Source organism: Phacochoerus africanus, chromosome 5, assembly GCF_016906955.1.
Source record: "Phacochoerus africanus isolate WHEZ1 chromosome 5, ROS_Pafr_v1, whole genome shotgun sequence".
NCBI lineage: Eukaryota > Metazoa > Chordata > Mammalia > Artiodactyla > Suidae > Phacochoerus > Phacochoerus africanus.
The window spans coordinates 106,258,021-106,276,308 of NC_062548.1; the positions used below are offsets into that span (position 1 = coordinate 106,258,021).

An 18,288-nucleotide genomic window follows, 5' to 3' on the forward strand; every position below is an offset into this window, starting at 1 on the left:
GACATAAAGGCAAGATACTTTTCTTCTGCCTTAAAGGTGGTCTATTACTTTTCTGGTCTTAGGGATGGGGGTGGGGAAAGTGCTGCAATGGTTTAGGAAAGTAAATAGCAACAAGAGAAATAGTTATACAAATCTGTCTAAAATCTGTACCATTTGATTAAAACGTCCCCTGACATAGTTAAGAATGCAAAGATATTGCCAGGCCAAGAAAGCTAAAGACAGCAAAGTCAAAATAACTAGGGTCTAACCCCCCCCCCAAAAAAAAACCCCAAAAAAAACCCCACAAAAAAACCCCCTAAGGTCTAAATAAAACCTAGTTTATATGTTATCATTAGCATTCCTTGTTATTTTTATAGTAGTCTCAAGATCAAAGATGAGGAAAGAATGAGGGGTTATTGGTAACTTGCTTACCATGGAAACTTCCTTGATGGGGTAAGATAGGCCATATCCAAGATTTTTCTTTTTTTACTCAAAAAAGAAAAGAATTGGAGTTCCCGTCGTGGCGTAGTGGTTAACAAATCTGACTAGGAACCATGAGGTTGCAGGTTCCATCCCTGGCCTTGCTCAGTGGGTTAAGGATCTGGCATTGCCGTGAGCTGTGGTGTAGGTCATAGATGCGGCTTGGATGCCACATTGCTGTGGCCCTGGTGTAGGCTGGAGGCTGCAGCTCTGATTCAACCCCTAGCCAGTGAACCTCCATATGCTGTGGGAGCGGCCCTAAAAAGGCAAAAAGACCAAAAAAAAAAAAAAAAAGAAAGAAAAAAAAAGAATTGAGAGCTCATATTAATGGAAAGGTATTACATGCTACTGATCACTTATAATTGGGTGTGATTTGTAGCACTGAATACCTTTTTGTTAAATGTGAGCAGCTAGCCACCAGTTAATTTCATTTTACCTATATTCCTAAGCAAGATAAATTTATTTTGATAAATTCTATTTACTCTCAACAGGGGACAGATGCTATGATTTTACTCTATTTATTAAAATTATTTTTAAAGATGTCTAAACACTACCAATCCATATGAGTCAGAGAGAATGGTGAAAATCATTTAAATATTATTTCTAAGACTAAGGGTAAGTGGCTATAACATACAACAATAATCTGAATTTTACCTGTCATTATCTGGCCATACACCAGATATCCTTCTAGGGTAAGTGTATTTCTTTTTGCAGATTTGTCACAAATTATTTTTTTAAGAGGCCAAATACAGTGGTAGTTCCAGCCCCAAAGCAGATGTGCTTGACGACAGCATCTGAAAGAGAATACCACTGTGGTTACACTTGAATACACAGAGAGCTAATAGTGCTTGAGGCACTTCCTGCACGGCGCATTCTCCTGGAACGGTGGCTTCTTTTCACCATAACCAAATGTGGATCAAAATTAAGGGGTTTTTTGAGTAACAGAGCCATAGTGCTCATTCTTGGTGATATCCATCTAACAAGGAAAGTGGTATGACAAATAGTATACTCTTGATTTGACAAACTTTCATAGGAACTAATTGATTTGTCTCTGAATGGACTTTGTTCTAAGCTGGAGTTCATGTCAAACATGTCTTAATTAAAATATACCTCTGGGGTGCCAATCCTTTGGAAATATTGCTCAGGAGTAAGGTGAAGTTTTATTTGGTTTTTGCAGAAGCGGAGGCAGCAAACAAAAGTTTTGTATGTTCAGTGAAATAGCAATATTGAAAATTGAGTTTGGGTATGAAAATCTTATAATTTGCATCTCCAGTTGTTCAAATGATGCATCAATGGTGACTTTCCTTATGATTTCTAGGTCTTGTCTATAGAAATTACATTTTAAAATAAATACAACAGTGCATTCATTATATTTGTAATTTCATATGGAAGCTAAATTAATTTCATTATGCCAATTAAAAAAGTAATAATTATAATCTATTTATGTCTTCCTAGAGTTATAGCTATATAAGTCCTGGTAGAAATTAGGGAATGAATAAGTATCATGATAAGTGACTCTAAATTCCATCTGTGTATCTGTGGCAGTATATTTCACCATCACGCGGCAATACTTAGGAGTTCCTGTCGTGGCGCAGTGGTTAATGAATCGGACTAGGAACCATGAGGTTGCAGGTTCCATCCCTGGCCTTGCTCAGTGGGTTAAGGATCTGGCGTTGCCGTGAGCTGTGGTGGTGGTTGCAGATGCAGCTCTGATCCTGCATTGCTGTGGCTCTGGCGTATGCCGGTGGCTATAGCCTGGATTAGACCCCTGGCCTGGGAACCTCCATGTGCTGCGAGAAGCAGCCCTAGAAAAGGCAAAAAGACAAACAAACAAACAAAAACCCTACAATACTTAAATCATTCTTTTTGACTAAGAGTACTGGCTCTGCAATCAGATGCTTGGGTTATAGTTCTGGCTCTCTAGTTTACTAACTGTGGCTCTAGGGCAGGTCTTAACTTCTAGACTTTCTTTAATTGTACAATGGGCATAGTAATAATAATACCTCTGTTAGGAGGTCTCTGTCAGAATTTATTGACATGACTCTTATAGTGGTTAGCACAGTGCCCGGTATATTGTAAGTGGCTGTTACTGTCACATGTATGCTAGCTATGCCTTGTAGCCTATCTCTTGGGTATGTGCCTTCTTTCCTCAACTAAAACTGTAAGCTTTGCAAAGGCAAAAATCAGCTCATATAGTTTTCTAGTCTCTTCATCACCCAGTACAATGTCTTATAATTTACTTTAGATAGGTTGGCAATGAGATTTAAAACTAAACAGCAATTTGGGATTAAATTATAAAGGACTTTGACTATGAGTTTCCCCAGACCTTCCCTGGACCTGTCTCCCACTCTAGCATAACCCCCAGTCCCCTTTTGAGTTGTGTCAATGGGAACTCATGGCTGCTGCCTACCCCAATAAACAGCAGCCAATCCAATCAAGCATTCAGACAATTGGCCTGAGTCCTGAGGCTGTATATAAGGTAGTGCAAAAGAGATTCAGGTTGAGTTAAATAACTGATTATTTTCACACATTTGGGACCAGTTTCTGAGCTTCAAAGGCATTTCCGGCTACAGGGAAGTATGTAATATCTTTATCTCCCTTAAATTAAATCATGCAGAATAAACTTTATGCTCTCCTTCTTTAGCTCTTCTCACATTCTAGTAATGAGTAGCTAGCCTTTTCCATATCTAAGAACTTACTGTCACTGAACAACTCATCTGTAACAAGCTCAAAGGTCACTCACAGTCAATGCACTGACCTACATCCCTTAAACATGCTTTCGGAGTTTTACTTCTCAGTCTTTTATTTTTTATTTATTTTTTGGGGGGACTCCAGGTGTGGCATATGAAGCTCCCAGGCTAGGGGTTGAATCGGAGCTACAACTGCTGGACTATACCACAGTGCATGGATCCTTAACCCACTGAGCAGGGCCAGGGATCAAACCCACAGCCACATGGGTACTAGTCAGGTTTGTTTCCATGAGCCACAATAGGAACTCCTACTCTTAGTCTTTTAAATTAACAGTGTGAGGAGTTTCCACTGTGGCGCAGTGGAATCTAATCTTACTAGGAATCATGAGGTTGTAGGTTCGATTCCTAGCCTTGCTCAGTGGGTTAAGGATCTGGCGCTGCCGTGAGCTGAAGTGTAGGTCGCAGAGGCGGCTCAGATCTAGCGTTGCTGTGGCTGTGGAGAAGACTGGCAGCTGTAGCTCTGATTAGACCCCTAGCCTGGGAAACTTTACATGCCGCAGTTGCGGCCCTAAAAAGCAAAAATAAATAAACAGTTTGATTTGAAGGGATCGAAAAAAGAATTGTTTATTTATTTTTGTCTTTTTTGGGCCGAACTCATGGAATATGGAGGTTCCCAGGGTAGGGGTCAAATCCAAGCCGTAGCCACTGGCCTACAACACCATAATGCTAGATCCAAGCTACGTCTGAGACCTACACCACAGCTCACTGCAATGCAGGATCCTTAACCCACTGAGTGAGGCTAGGGATCGAACCTGAATCCTCATGAATGCTAGTCAGGTTTGTTTCTGCTCAGCTATGATGGGAACTCCAGAATTAAGTTTAATACTAGTACATATTGATGCTAACCTACTGCTAGAGAAGTAAATACTGCATATAGCAGCAAGGTTCCACAAGGCCAGGTTGCTGGGAGAGCTGCATTTTAACCTGGTATAATTCGTAGGTTGGAAGCAGGCTTTGAGCATTTAAATATTTTCACTATCACGTGAAATATTTTGAAAGTTTGGATAAGGCCTTCTAGCTCTGCTTATTGTTCCGTGTTCTGTCCAGATTTCCTCATGTATAGCCAGCTCTGCAGCTCCCTCCTTGATATTTCTTCTATTTCCATTTTATTGTAATTAAAAAAAATTTCGAATTGTTTTTTAGTTCTATTTTGTCGTGTACACCTGCAGGCGCACACAAATTTGATCATAGCTGTATCGTGTTGTGAAAAAGCTTGCAAGTGGATTCCAAAATGACAGGCAGTGTAAATTGTTAAGTACAAAACACTGTAGATTAAAGCACTGTCAGCAATAAATAAAAATGGCTTTTTTTTTCCCCTTAGGAAATAACTTTGGAAAGGAGAGAGAATAGGCTGGGGAGGAAACAATCCACACCATTAGGAAAGGAAGAGCCACATTTTGGGAAGCATCTGACCGCCAAGGATATCAGAAACATTTAAATGACTGGATCCCAGGCAACTCTCCAAGGATTAAGTCACAGAAGGCAGTTAGGTTGCGTTAGATTTGCCAGTTCCTCTCCTGAAAGATAATGGACCTTTATTTCCCAAGGACCACTCATTCAGCCTTGTTGAGCATGTAACTTGTGCTGGGGACTGTTACAGGAACTGGGTTTGCACAGATGAGAAAAGCCCAGTTCCTGTCTCCAAGCGCGTCTAGTTTTTAAAACAGAATATCCTAATAGGTAGCTTATAAAGGGCACCGTTGCAAAAAGAGAAAGCAGCAACCAGAAGCTTGAGGAGGCCACAGGGCTCCACAGAGGAAACAAGCTGTGTGTGGTCCAAAGGACAACTTTGATAGGCTTTCGTGTCTTTCAAAAGATAAATGATATTGTGAAATAAATCGATCGCCCAGAAAGGAAAAGGTTGAGATGAAGGATGAAACTTTATATGGAAGGTTTAAAGCACATTTAGTTGGGGCAGGGACTTGATACAAGACCCCTCGCTATAATTGTCAGGAAAGAAGAGTCCAGAAGACCCACGAGTACTAACTGATCGAACTGACAGTCGCCCGTGTGGAGCGTCTTCTTTAGACCCGCACTTCAGTGCATGTTGACTGTTCTCGAACATCTACCTAGCGGCGGGGAGAGAATCCGTCCACTTGGATGAGATTTTGCACACAACAATGGGAGAAGGCTACTTTCACGGCTCTAAGCCCTTTGCTCGCTTCACCTCCCGGAGCTTTAGGGCTGTGTGAGGTACATCTGTAGGGATTTTCTCCTTTGAAGAGAAGTAATAAAAGCATTTAAATTAGCGGGAGGGCGGTTAACACCCGCAGCCCCGGTCCCACTGCACGCCTCCTGGCCCGCCGGGGTTCGCCCCGCGCCTCACCTCCGGTTGGCCCAACAGCGCTAACGGCCGCCGTGTAGCAACCGCTCCAGGACGTTGCGCTGCAGGTGCTGCTCGGTCGTCACTCGCAGGCCAGCGGCGAGTTCTGAAGGCGCGGGGCGGGGGGGGGGGAGGGAGGCCTGACAGTGGGCAGCTTTTGACGAACGGCCTTTAGAGCCAATTGGAAGCCTGGTCGACTTTTCCCTCTGCCAATAGAGAGCAAGGCCCGGGCTGGGGGGCGCTTCCCGCGGGGTGCTGCTGGATTTGATCCTCTGCGGCGGCCGCGAAGGCGGGGGTGGAGGCTCGGCCTGGGCGGCAAGGAGCGGATTAGGGGAGGAGGGAAGACCGGAAGCCACGGTCGCGTCCCGATCCTTAGATTCGCTCCCCGGGGCAGGCTTTGGAGACGGAGGAAGAGGGAGAGGCTGAATGTTGGCTCTGTGATAAAGGGGAGCGGCCGCTCCGGAGCCTCCTCCTGGAGCGCCCCCTTCATCCTGCCCGCTCTCTGCACCCACCCGGCTCCAGGGCGCGCGGCCCCCGCGGACGCCCGGCCGCACAGACCTTTTCTGAAGAAGCGCTGCCGGTGGCTAGGACTGGCCGGCGGCGTCCGAGGCCCGCGCCCCGCCGCCACCCCCACACGCCTGCCGGCCGGTCCCTCCGGCCGCCGCCATGTCCTCCTCCTCATCCTCCCCTAGGGAGACGTATGAGGAGGACCGGGAATACGAGAGCCAGGCCAAGCGCCTCAAGACCGAGGAGGGAGAAATCGACTACTCTGCGGAGGAAGGCGAGAATCGCCGGGAAGCGACGCCCCGGAGCGGGGGCGATGGCAGCGGCGGCCGGAGCTTCTCACAGCCGGTAACAAAGCGCGGCGCCGGGTCCTCGGTGCCTGGCGGCTCCCCGGGAAGCAGGGCCCCGCGGCGGGGACTCGGCCCCGAGTCCTTCCGCCCGCCTCATTTTCCATTTTGCTGCGCTGACCAGGTTGGGAAGCGCCGGCTCTTCTCTTTGCGTCTTTTTTCCTTTGCCCTACCTGTTTCCAGCACCTGGATCGCGAATCTAGGTTCGGCCTGGCCGCAGGCCCCGCCGCGAGTCCACTGCCGGCCCTGAACTTGGGAAGGGTCGCGGGGCCCGGCGGCTGGGGAGGCGTTGCCGCTTCCGCTCCTGGGAACTCGGGTGCGAGATTAGCCCTTTGTTAGTTTTAACTCTGCGGGCGAGTGGCCCGCGTCCGACGACCCGCTTTCTTCAGTCCCTTGCTCCAGCATCTGCGCGCCGGTCGCGATCACAGGATGGTGGCGTCGGTTCCGCCCGGGGCTCTCTTCGCCTAGGTTTTGAGGAGAACCGTAGCTAAGTGACAGATTACGCTCCGGCGTTCACACTGCCCTCCCGTCCCCCCCCCCCCCCCCGGCCCCGCGTCCTCCAGGGATTTAATTAGAAAATTTTTATTTTTGGCTGTCCTGGCGCACATATTTTGCTCCCCAGTTTCATGATTATTGCTCAGTACAGTTTTTAGGTCTTCGGTGAGAAAATATGTTGGTAGGTGTTCGCACACCACTACTTCCAAGTAAAATGAATCTTAAAATCACCTCAGTTCTTCACGGGCAGTTTGTTCCAAATCGCTCCACGAAAAGCGGAACTGAATTCAGGACTGCATCAAACACACGTTCCTAGATTCTTATTTCTCTCATCAGAAAGATTAGCTGGAGGCAGAAGGAATGTGAAAATCGTTTTATTCACAGCAAGTGGTAACTCAGCTTCCGTTGGATGGAGATTTTAAGGGAACAAAGCAAACATTTTTGTTCTTTTTGGTGCACTTAAGCTGTCTTGATGATTAGATGTTCTTTTAACACTTGAAACATTTTAATTGTGATTTTTTTAAAGCTCACTTTAGCCGAAATTTACGAAATTGTTCACATATATTTTAAGATTTCTCACCTTTTACCAGAGGCAAATTAGATGTTATTTAGCTCTTGTTTTCATTTTTTTGTAAAAAAAAATTCCGGTCAGTAGCCCTCATGTTAGTTTCCAAATAGGGTAAGGTCGCAACACATTTAAAAAAGGAACTTTTCTTTCTCTAAATAACAAAGCTTTCTTATGGCTAGATACTGCTTTCTTTCCACTTTTGTACCTAGCTGTTTGGAATATTCAAAATGTAACTTAAAAGTATAAATAAAGGAAGTGCATTTCTTCTTAGGAAGTTTCAGTTCAAAGCAAATCTTATGTGGAAGTTGGAAACAAGAATATTGTAACTGATGTTTAGATGCATTGGATCATTGTATTTCTTCTGCTGAAAGTCTTGAGTTTTTGTGCAGTAGCATGAAATGTCATCCATTAAGTGTCTTGGAAAGATATTTTAACCAGTTTATAAAAAAAATTGTTTTTGAAAACATTATTAAGCCAGTAGTATATTATTTTGGATGTTGGGAAGAAAATAGTTTACAATTAATACATCTTTAGTTAATTGTATCTAGCAGCGGATATAGGTCTTGGGGAGAGTCAGGAGTCTTAGCTGGCATATAATCTCTGTGACTTTGGGAAAGTCAGTTTACTATTCTGTGTTAGTCTTTAAAATGTGAAAGTTGAACTTTCCATGCTTTCCATACCTGAAGTTGTTCAGTTATTAATGGAATACAGCATTTAAATTACCCAGGCAGAAACTAATATATGCAGAATTAGTTATAAATTCAAATTTTATCTTACTGCCGGTATGTTTCTCTCTTTCTTTTCTTTTTTTTTTTTCTTTTTTGGTCTTTTTTTTAGGGCAGCACCTGCGGCATATGGAGGTCCCCAAGCCTGGGGTCCATTCTGAGCATAGCCACTGTCCTACATCACAGCCACAGCAACACCAGATCTGAGCCGCATCTGCAACCTACACCACAGCTCACAGCAAGGCCAGATCCTTAACCCACTGAGCAAGGCCAGAAATCGAACCTGTGGCCTCACAGATACTAGTCAGATTCCTTTCCGCTGAGCTAGGACGGGAGCTTCCACTGTGTGAATTGCTTTTATTTAACAGTAGAACCAATACTGCACTGTGAAATCTAATGAAGGATTATTTTTCCTGTTTTTAAAACATTTTTCTTCTTGTGATTTTGGGTACTATTTTGAAATCATTGCAACTATGGAAACCTGTACATAATAAAATTTTACTAGGACAGGAATGCCCTGAATAGAAGTTTACTCTCTATAGAGTGCATCATTATCCAGAAATATGGTAATTCATCTAACTGAAAAGAGTTTGGCTCAGCCTCAGCCCAGCCCCAGAAGAAATACATTTGTGATCAAACTTTAAGTAAATACAGATTAGGTACAGTCCTGGGTCATCTTTCCAACTCTAGTTGAAAGTTTGTAGAAGTACAGTAAGACTTCAGATGTTTACATTGTTGGCTTCTCATAAGTTTCCTTAAGTGCTTTAATAATAATTATGTTTAAAGAAGAGTATAAGTATTTAAGAAAAACTTTCTACAAATGCTCCCAATTTAAAAATGAATTAATCATTGTGAATGATCATGATGTTTTAAGGTGTAAGGAGAAATGAGTTTATAGTTCAGGTGTGAGAAAAGACACCCTTCAAATTTGTGTCTTCTAGGACTTTGAAGAGGAAAAACTCCCAGACTGTTTCAAATTCTTTGGACTGTGTCTTCAACAAAACTTGTCTGTGGAGTGCTTGATTATATCATGCTGAGTATTTATACGGTTACTTTATTCTTGTGCAGTGAATTGTGTTCTTAAATTTAGCAGGCATGATCTTCAAGATCATATTAACAGTACATTTCTGTATCTCCTTGCTTTTAAGAAAGCAGCTTGACTTCTAACTATTAGCGCTTCACTAGGCAAAATTAACTGAGAAATTGAATTGGTAGGTTACCCAGAAAAGATCTGCTTTTATAAAGATGGGTATCAGTAAAGATTTATGGAGTGCTAATTCACTTTAGAGACTTCCAGGTTTTTCTTTTACTCTATTCTGCTGGTGAATAAACAGGTAAATCAAAGATTGTTAAAGTGATTTGTTTGCTGATGAGGTGAAAATTTAAGTTTTTCATCTTTTAATCAATAGACTTGTACAATAGCAAAATGCCAAGCTAAAAATAAAGATGCTAGGATTTCCAATCAAAGGAATATGCTTTATGTAGAGAATCTAGTTTGAATTTAAGATATACTGTTAAACTTGATCTGAATTACAGAGATGGTAGGAATATTATGATGACTTACTGGGATGAATGTAGAATGGAAGAGAGAATGAAGTCTCTTTGTTAGCTTAGCTCCCACAGTAAAAGTTTAGGGACCGTGACAGTGAGCATAGTAACTACGTTCTGAAGAAAAAAAAGTTCAAGGTTGTGTACCATGGAGGTAAGTGCTAGAGCCTTGAAGCTTCTGTGATAGTAATGTCCTATGTCACATTTAGCTAAGCTGTTAGAGCAACAATTTTAGGCCTAGTTTTGGGATGTAAATGAAAAGTTAATAGGTTTTCCTATTTTTGGGTTTTAACAAGTGACTATTTCTTCATATTAGTACATATAGTGAAAAGTGCTGTTAATAGAGCCATAAGCTCAACCAAAGCAGGTGTCTTGGCTCTGCTGCCAACATGCTTTGCGACTTAACCTCTTTGGAATTCAACTTGCTACCTATCACATGAGATGGTTGGATTAGATTATCACTGTGATCTCTTAGCTTATTAAAAAGTAATACTTGAGCCCTATCATGTGCTAGGTGCTGTTCTTAGTAATGAGTATATTAAAAAAAAAAATCTGAAAATCTATGATTCTGCATCATTTAATTTTTTTCCCTCTATATGGTATTGAATACAATTTCCAAAGCCTGCAATTACAGCTATACCACAACACAGATGAACTTAAATAAAATGAAAAGGGACAGGGGTAGAGACTTTATTGGGCCATATAACTAGGAATTTCAAGTGTGGCACTAGTTTGGGCATGGCAGGATCTAGGGATTTAGATGATGTCATAGGGACTAGATTCTCTCTTCCTGTGTTCCATCTCTATTTCCTCTGTGTAGTGATAAAACTAGGCTTACATTTTTTTTTTTTTGCCTTTTCTAGGGCCGCTCCTACAACTTATGGAGGTTCCCAGGCTAAGGGTCTAATCAGAGGTGTAGCCACTGGCCTACGCCAGAGCCACAGCAATGCAGGATCCAAGCTGCGTCTGCGACCTACACCACAGCTTACGGCAACGCCGGATCCTTAACCCACTGAGCAAGGCCAGGGATCGAACCAGCAACTGACTCATGGTTCCTAGTCAGATTCGTTAACCACTGTGCCATGATGGGAACTCCTAGGCTTACATTCTTACAGCTGACAAATAAAGAGAACACAGTCTCTCCCCCAGAGCCCATATCTATCCCCTCTGATCAGCTATTTTTTTATGTCTCGCTATCCCCAGCCAATCAGTGGACTGCCTCTGAAGTTAGGGTGTCATGACTGTTTGACTGAGACAACTAGTGGAATAATAAGGGGTTGAGGAGTTTTTATTTGTTTTTGCATTTAACCAGAAGAACGGGGAATGGGTTCTGGGTAGGCAAAACCCAGTTTCCTGGTGGCCTAGCTGTTAAGGATCTGGCGTTCAGTGCTGTGGCCTGTGTTGATCCCTGGCCCGGGAACTTCTGCATGCTGCGAGCATGCAAAAAGAAAAAAAAAAAGGAAAAAGAAAAAGACCAAGTAAAGAAATGTGATAGTTTAATTTAGTAAGAAAAAAACATACTAGTTTTTTTTTTATTCATACTAAACATAGTATGAATAAAAAGATGTTTTGCAGCTGTCCTTTAAACTAGTTTGTCCTTGGTCTATATGAAGTATCCCAAGTAAAAGGGAGGACAGTCTTAAATATCTGAAAACATTATACTCATTTCTTGGTACTATGTTGATAAATTCTTTTTTTTTGTCTTTTTTTTTCTTTTTTCTTTATTTCTTTTTTTTGTGTGTGTGTGTTTTTAGGGCCACACATATGGCATATGGAGGTTTCCAGGCTAAGGGTCTAATCGGAGCTGTAAGCTGCCAGTCTGCACCAGAGCCACAGCAACATGAGATCTGAGCCGCATCTGCGACCTACACCACAGCTCCCGGCAATGCCGGATCCTTAACCCACTGAGTGAGGCCAGGGATCAAATCCGAAACCTCATGGTTCCTAGTTGGATTCATTTCCGCTGTACCACGAGGGGAACTCCAGATCAATTCTAATGTATCTAGGGAATTATTACCAGAATAGAGAAGGCACTCAAAATCACATCATAAGAGGAATGACAGGAGAATCTGAGATGTACTCAGCCTGAAGAGTAAACTTAGTTGTGATTTAAGAAATCATGACAAATAATAGGAAGGTTATGGTAGAAGAGGGGAATGAAGATAAGGATAGGAGGTGGCAACTAATTTTTATTGGACCCTTGTTCAAGAACTACATCTAGCACTGTGCTAGACTTTTATATTTGTCTAATTTATTTGTTGTAATTTTAAGTGGTGAGGATTTTGTTTTCTTATTTTTTTAAAAGCGAAACTGAGGTTAAGAAAGGTTAAGTAAGTAGGAGTCCCCATTGTGGCTCAGTGGAAAGGAATCTGGCTAGTAAACCATGAGGACTCAGGTTCGATCCCTGGCCTCGCTCAGTGGGTTAAGGATCCGGCATTGCCATGATCTAGGTTGTAGGTCACAGATACGGCTTGGATCTGGTATTGCCCTGGCTGTGGTATAGGCCCGTGGCTACAGCTCTGATTCGACCCTAGCCTGGGAACTTCCACATGCCGCAGGCATAGCCCTAAAAAGGAAAAAGAGAAGGTTGAGTAAGTATCCTAAGTACTTAAGTATCTTAAGTAGCATAAGATCATAGAGCCAGTAAATGTCCAAAGATGCAAATGCTGTTCTGAGGAGTAGAAAGAAAGGCCATTATGTATAGAAAATTGCAGGGAGGAGTTCTTCTTGTGGTGCAGCAGAAATGAATCTGATTAGGAAGCATGAGGTTGAGGGTTCTATTCCTGGCTTTGTTCTGTGGGTTGGGGATTGAGTGTTGCCGTGAGCTGTGGTGTAGGTCGCAGACAGGCCTCGGATCCCTCGCTGCTGTGGCTGTGGTATAGGCTGGCAGCTGCAGCTCTGATTGGACCCCTGGCCTGGGAACCTCCATACGTTGTGGATGCAGCCCTAAAAAGCCAAAAAAAAAAAAAAGGAAGAAGAAAAAAGAAAAAATTATAGGGAGACCAATTTGAATGCATGTTAGTAAGAATTTTGTTTTCCTGTTGTTGGAGGTGTTTAGGATAATCACTTGGAATAGGTCTTTGTGTGTTTGGTTTTGGGGAATTTGGGGGATGAATTAATTGAATTTGAGGTTGGTCATGTTTTTTCTTTTGGTCTCTTTTTTTGGCTGTGACTACGGCATGCAGAAATTCTCTGGTGAGGGATCAAACACATGCCAGAGCAGTGACAACGCCGCATCCTTAACCTCTAGGCCGCCAGGGAACTCCAAAGTTGGTCTTTTTTAATCCTGTATTTGTTGGAGGGCAGAAGAGGTTGTTCAATGGCTGTTAAACACATGTTATGCTTGGAGATGTTGGGAAAACAAAAGGCCTGAGGTCATTGTGCCTGGCCTTTGTGAGTTTACAGGTTTCTGTTATATGAGAGATGATAGAAACTTCACTTACAGGCTGCTGAGCTTCCCTTCTCTTTAGTTGAACATGGTCTTCAATCTGCAGTAGTCAAAATTGGCACTCAGGATTGGCATTATTGGACTTTGTCTTTGAGATAGGCTTTGAAGGGCTAGAAGTTTGTAATTGGTCCATACTTTGCAGTGAGGACCAAATAATACCTCCGTTATAGTTGACCCAGTATACCTAAAGAAGGGATTGAGTAATGAAGAAAGTATATGTAAATTGTAGGCATGCCTCCATTTGCTGGGTACTTATTTGGAATATTGTTTCTAGTCTAATAAAGTCAGATATAAATAGACTAAAAGAGAGCCTAGATAACTAAACATTTGAAATGGAAAGAATTTGGGCTTCTGTATGAGAAAGGATTAAAAAAAACTCCTTAAGTTTTAGAAGACAAGATTAAAGTATTAATATATAGATGGGAGTAAAGAGTACTGACTTATTCACCAATTTAGGATTCAGATGCATAGTATGATACTTAAAGTAGGTGATTTTAAAGTAGTAAAATAATCTGTTGATTTCAGATTTCTTATCACCATTACATAGTATAGGTAGAGATAAAATGTTGATAGAAGAAATGTGTTAGTATTTGAGGGGGAAGAAGAGGGGTGGTAAAAATAATAGTTTGAAAAGATATTTTTAGTATATCAGTTTTATATTTGGAAACAACCCTAGGGTTTTTTTCCTTTTTAAAATAAACAACAGAAAGGATGAGAGAATTTTAAGTTCAAGAAAAGGGGACATAATTTAAAGATAGAGATGTGTCAAGGTACTCATGAAAGGCAGAGTCATTGAGTTAGATTAAGGGAAATACAGAGGGTATGGGATATGTTCTCAGCTTTGGGGTTGAGATAATCATGCCTTCCCCTAAGTATCATATTGATTGCATTTAACATCTTCCAGCTTTTAGAGAAGGACTTATATCTTGATCTCTTTCATTTAGGAAATATAATTAATAATATGTAAAAACCAGATCTTTGGAGAGATTTTTAAATTGGTTCTGTAATCCATTTCTTTGTTAAGAAGACCAGTTTGAAAAATACTCATGTTTTTTAGCACTATATTCAAGATAGTTATTATTCGTGATGGGAAGGGAGATAGGAAAAGATGTGTTCAACTGATTGGTAGTGAGTTAATGATTATATTTTTATTCTTCATACCTTTCTGTAGGTCTTGAATCTTATATAATGAAACAATTTCCTAGCTTTTTAAATGTAAAATGTTTAATTACATATGCTCTTTACCTAGATTCAGCAGTTTTGAATATTTTGCTTTTTGGGATTTTCTCTATATATGTATATCTGTGTTTATATGCATATACCCCATACTATTTTGAAATGTGAGTTGCAGACATAATGACAGTTCAACCCTGAATATCACAGCTTTCGTAAGAATAAGGGTATTCTTATCACATAGTCGTTATCATCATAATGATACCTAAGACAATAAATAATTTTATTATACAACCTAATATGATGTCTATGTTTCAATTTCTCCAATTTTCCCTGAGATGTCTTTTATAATAGTTTTTTGTTTTTTGGTTTTTTTTGTCTTTTTTTTTTGCTATCTCTTGGGCCGCTCCCGCGGCATATGGAGGTTCCCAGGCTAGGGGTCGAATCGGAGATGTAGCTGCTGCTCCACGCCAGAGCCACAGCAACACGGGATCCGAGCCGTGTCTGCAACCTACACCACAGCTCACGGCAATGCCGGATCGTTAACCCACTGAGCGAGGGCAGGGACCGAACCCGCAACCTCATGGGTCCCAGTCGGATTCGTTAACCACTGCGCCACCACGGGAACTCCTATAATAGTTTTTATCTATTATCAAATGAAGGCTCCCATGTTACATTTGGTTGTTGTCTCTCTTTAGTCTCAATCTGAAATCTTCCACTACTTTTTGAAGAGCCTATGCCAATTTTTTTTTTTTTTTTTGCTTTTAGTCCTTTGCCAGCTGATTTCTAAGGAACAATGGAGATGACTGTCTAATTTCTTGCAGTTTATTATTGTCTAATTATTTTTAGAGTAACACTTATTTATACTTTAAATGTATCCTCTAAGTTAGGTTTTTAGGTATGTAGAGCTTTCTGCATTATTGTTACCCAGTAATATTTAAGAGCTTAATGATGATAATGTACTTTTGGTTGTTGAGTTCCACTGAGGCAGTCATTTGTTAAGGCTGCGAATAGGTTGCTAATGGTGTTGGTATACATCGGGTACAATCATTTCAAATGTAGTGGCATGTAGTGAATATCTGTTTAACCATAGAAAAGACTCAGCATAAGCAGTTCAAATGAAATTCCAAGGGTTGAATTAGTATTTGCAAAGGACTGAACTTATTTGTTGGATTTGAGAAGTGTAAGAGTAGTCTCATGGTTACTTTATATATTTAAATTATTTTTTTTCTTCAAACTCTAACATTTTTTATTGGCAGGGCACAAAACTGTTTTCTTGCATCTTTAAAGAAAGATTTGGAGTTCCTGTCATGGCTCAGTGGTTAACGAATCCGACTAGGAACCATGAGGTTTCGGGTTCTATCCCTGGCCTCGCTTGGTGGGTCAAGGATCTGGCATTGCCATGAGCTGTGGTGTAGGTTGCAGATGGGGCTCGGATCCTGAGTTGCTGTGGCTGTGGCGTAGGCCAGCAGCTACAGCTCTGATTAGACCCCTAGCCTGGGAACCTCCGTATGTCATGGGTGCAGGCCTAGAAAAGGAAAAAAAAAAAAAAAGAAAAATTTTACCATATAGTAGAAATTGACAGAACGCTGTAAATCAGCTATAATGGAAAAAATAAAAATTGTTAAAAAAATTAAAAGATAAGAGGAGTTCCCGTCATGGCGCAGTGGTTAACAAATCCGACTAGGAACCATGAGGTTGCGGGTTTGGTCCCTGCTCTTGCTCAGTGAGTTAATCATCCGGTGTTGCCGTGAGCTGTGGTGTAGGTTGCAGACGTGGCTCGGATCCCACTTTGCTGTGGCTCTGGCGTAGGCCGGTGGCTACAGCTCCGGTTAGACCCCTAGCCTGGGAACCTCCATATGCCGCGGGAGCGGCCCAAGAAATGGCAGAAAGACAAAAAAAAGAAAAAAAAAATTAAAAGATAAGAAAAATTGTTGAGTCTCTATAACTAGAAAGGGATTTAATTTTCTTAAAATTTTTCTTAAATTTTACTGGTAAAACATTAATACTTTTAGAAGAAAAAAAATCTATCTATAATAGTTTTTTTATATATATAAATGAATTGTACATGGTAGTAATTTCTCTCTTTTAAAAAAATTATTTAAAAAAGGGAGTTCCCGTCATGGCATAGCAGAAATTAATTCGACCAGGAACCGTGAGGTTACAGATTCGATCTTTATCCATTCATCTACTGATGGATACTTAATGTTGCTATTGAAGTCATTTCTGAAGTGATACAAGAGAGATAGATGCCCAGTGGCTAGTTGTAAATATAAATCTTTGTCTTAATAGAACTTGAGTAAGTAAATGAGAGCTGTTTTCATTTTCAAGATAATTCTCATACATAGTTCCTTTTAGAGTAAAGTTTAAGACTGTGTAAAACTTCTAGCTGGGCATACTCAAAGATACACAGAAGTCCAGGAAGGTTTCCATTTTTGAGTACTGTTTGTTCAGCAAAGATATTACCTTGTATAAATTTGTCAAGAGTACTAAATCAATAACTTAAAATTTTAGTAGGACTAGGAGTTCCTGTTGTGGCTCAGTGGTTGACGAATCTGACTAGGAACCATGAGGTTGCGGGTTCGATCCCCAATCAGTGGGTTGAGGATCTGGCATTGCTGTGAGCTGTGGTGTTGGTCGCAGATGCGGCTGGAATCCTGTGTTGCTGTGGCTGGGTGTAGGCCAGCAGCTGCAGCTCTGATTGGACCCCTAGCCTGGGAACCTCCATATGCTGTGGGAATGGCCCTAGAAAAGGCAAAAAAAGACAAAAAAAAAATTTTTTTTAGTAGGACTAGGTAGCCAATTAAACAAGGACATAAGATTATATTAATCTATATTCCAGGAAAAACCAAATATATAATCTTTATATTAGAGGAAAAATTTTAATTGGGACTTTTTGTTCATTTGGACTACTCGAGATTTTGATTTTATAGAAGTGAAATTGTGGAATTATGATGATAAAGTATATTTCCAGTTGTAGCATGATGTATCTGCTGAAGTCTTTTTCTGAGATTTCCTTGAAGTTGAAATAACTTATTTTTTATTGACGTATAGTTGATGTACAGTATTATATAAGTTGAAGTTGAAATATTAAGTAACTTATTTGTACTTTTTATTAAGAGAAAATACTCCCTTTTAAGAAGTCAAAATGTTCATACCAAACATTTAATAGATGATTTTTATTTTTTAGTCTCAGGTCCTTTTGCTAACTTGTGATTGCAATTTTTAAAAATATTTGCTTTTTAATGCAAAGATGGATTTACTGAAATATTTTGACTTTTAAGGTTTTTAATTAGAAATTATTTTATCTTGCTAGGAGGCAGGTGGAAGTCATCATAAAGTTTCTGTTTCACCTGTTGTCCATGTTCGAGGACTCTGTGAATCTGTGGTGGAAGCAGACCTCGTGGAGGCTCTGGAAAAATTTGGGACAATATGGTAAGACTAATGGGGACTTCATGCAGATTCTGAAAACAGTATGGTGGAACAAATTTGCTTGCTTATTACTACAAGCTTTGATATTTAACCATGGTATATATTATTTGTCTATGACTATATTTCTTTGAAATCTTTTAAGTCTTTCAGGGATGACGCATGGGTGAATTTTTGTAGATCAATCATCACTCCTCACTTCTCAACCAGCTTGTGTATTAATTTGATTATTGCATCTTCAGTCTGATTTTCCAATGAGTCCATGATTCCTTAACTCTGCTTTAAACCACTGGGTTAATTAATCACACTTTTAATCTTGAGAGTTTCAAATAGTGGTACTTAAATACTGATTTTTTTGTTTGTTTTGAATTATTTAGTAATAATTTGGCAATAAAAAGTGACTAGATTAAAGGTAGGCATTATTTACTTAGGTTTATGTCGCTGTGAGTTCTTATGCAGATCATGAGCAGTCAGTGTTTTATCCTCCTAGCTCGTCTTCCTCTTGTGTTTTGTATTTAC

The 18,288-nt window shown here is 40.8% G+C and overlaps 1 protein-coding gene across 2 annotated transcripts in view; it reads left to right on the forward strand.

The window, feature by feature from the left end:
* Positions 1-6,198: 6,198 nt before the first annotated feature.
* Positions 6,199-18,288, forward strand: part of HNRNPLL (heterogeneous nuclear ribonucleoprotein L like) — a 41,517-nt gene continuing 29,427 nt past the window's right edge. For both annotated transcript variants that reach the window (XM_047782256.1, XM_047782257.1), the window contains exons 1-2: positions 6,199-6,384; positions 17,657-17,775. In XM_047782256.1, the coding sequence (XP_047638212.1) occupies positions 6,199-6,384; positions 17,657-17,775 (305 nt within the window). The remainder of the gene's footprint in view (positions 6,385-17,656; positions 17,776-18,288) is intronic.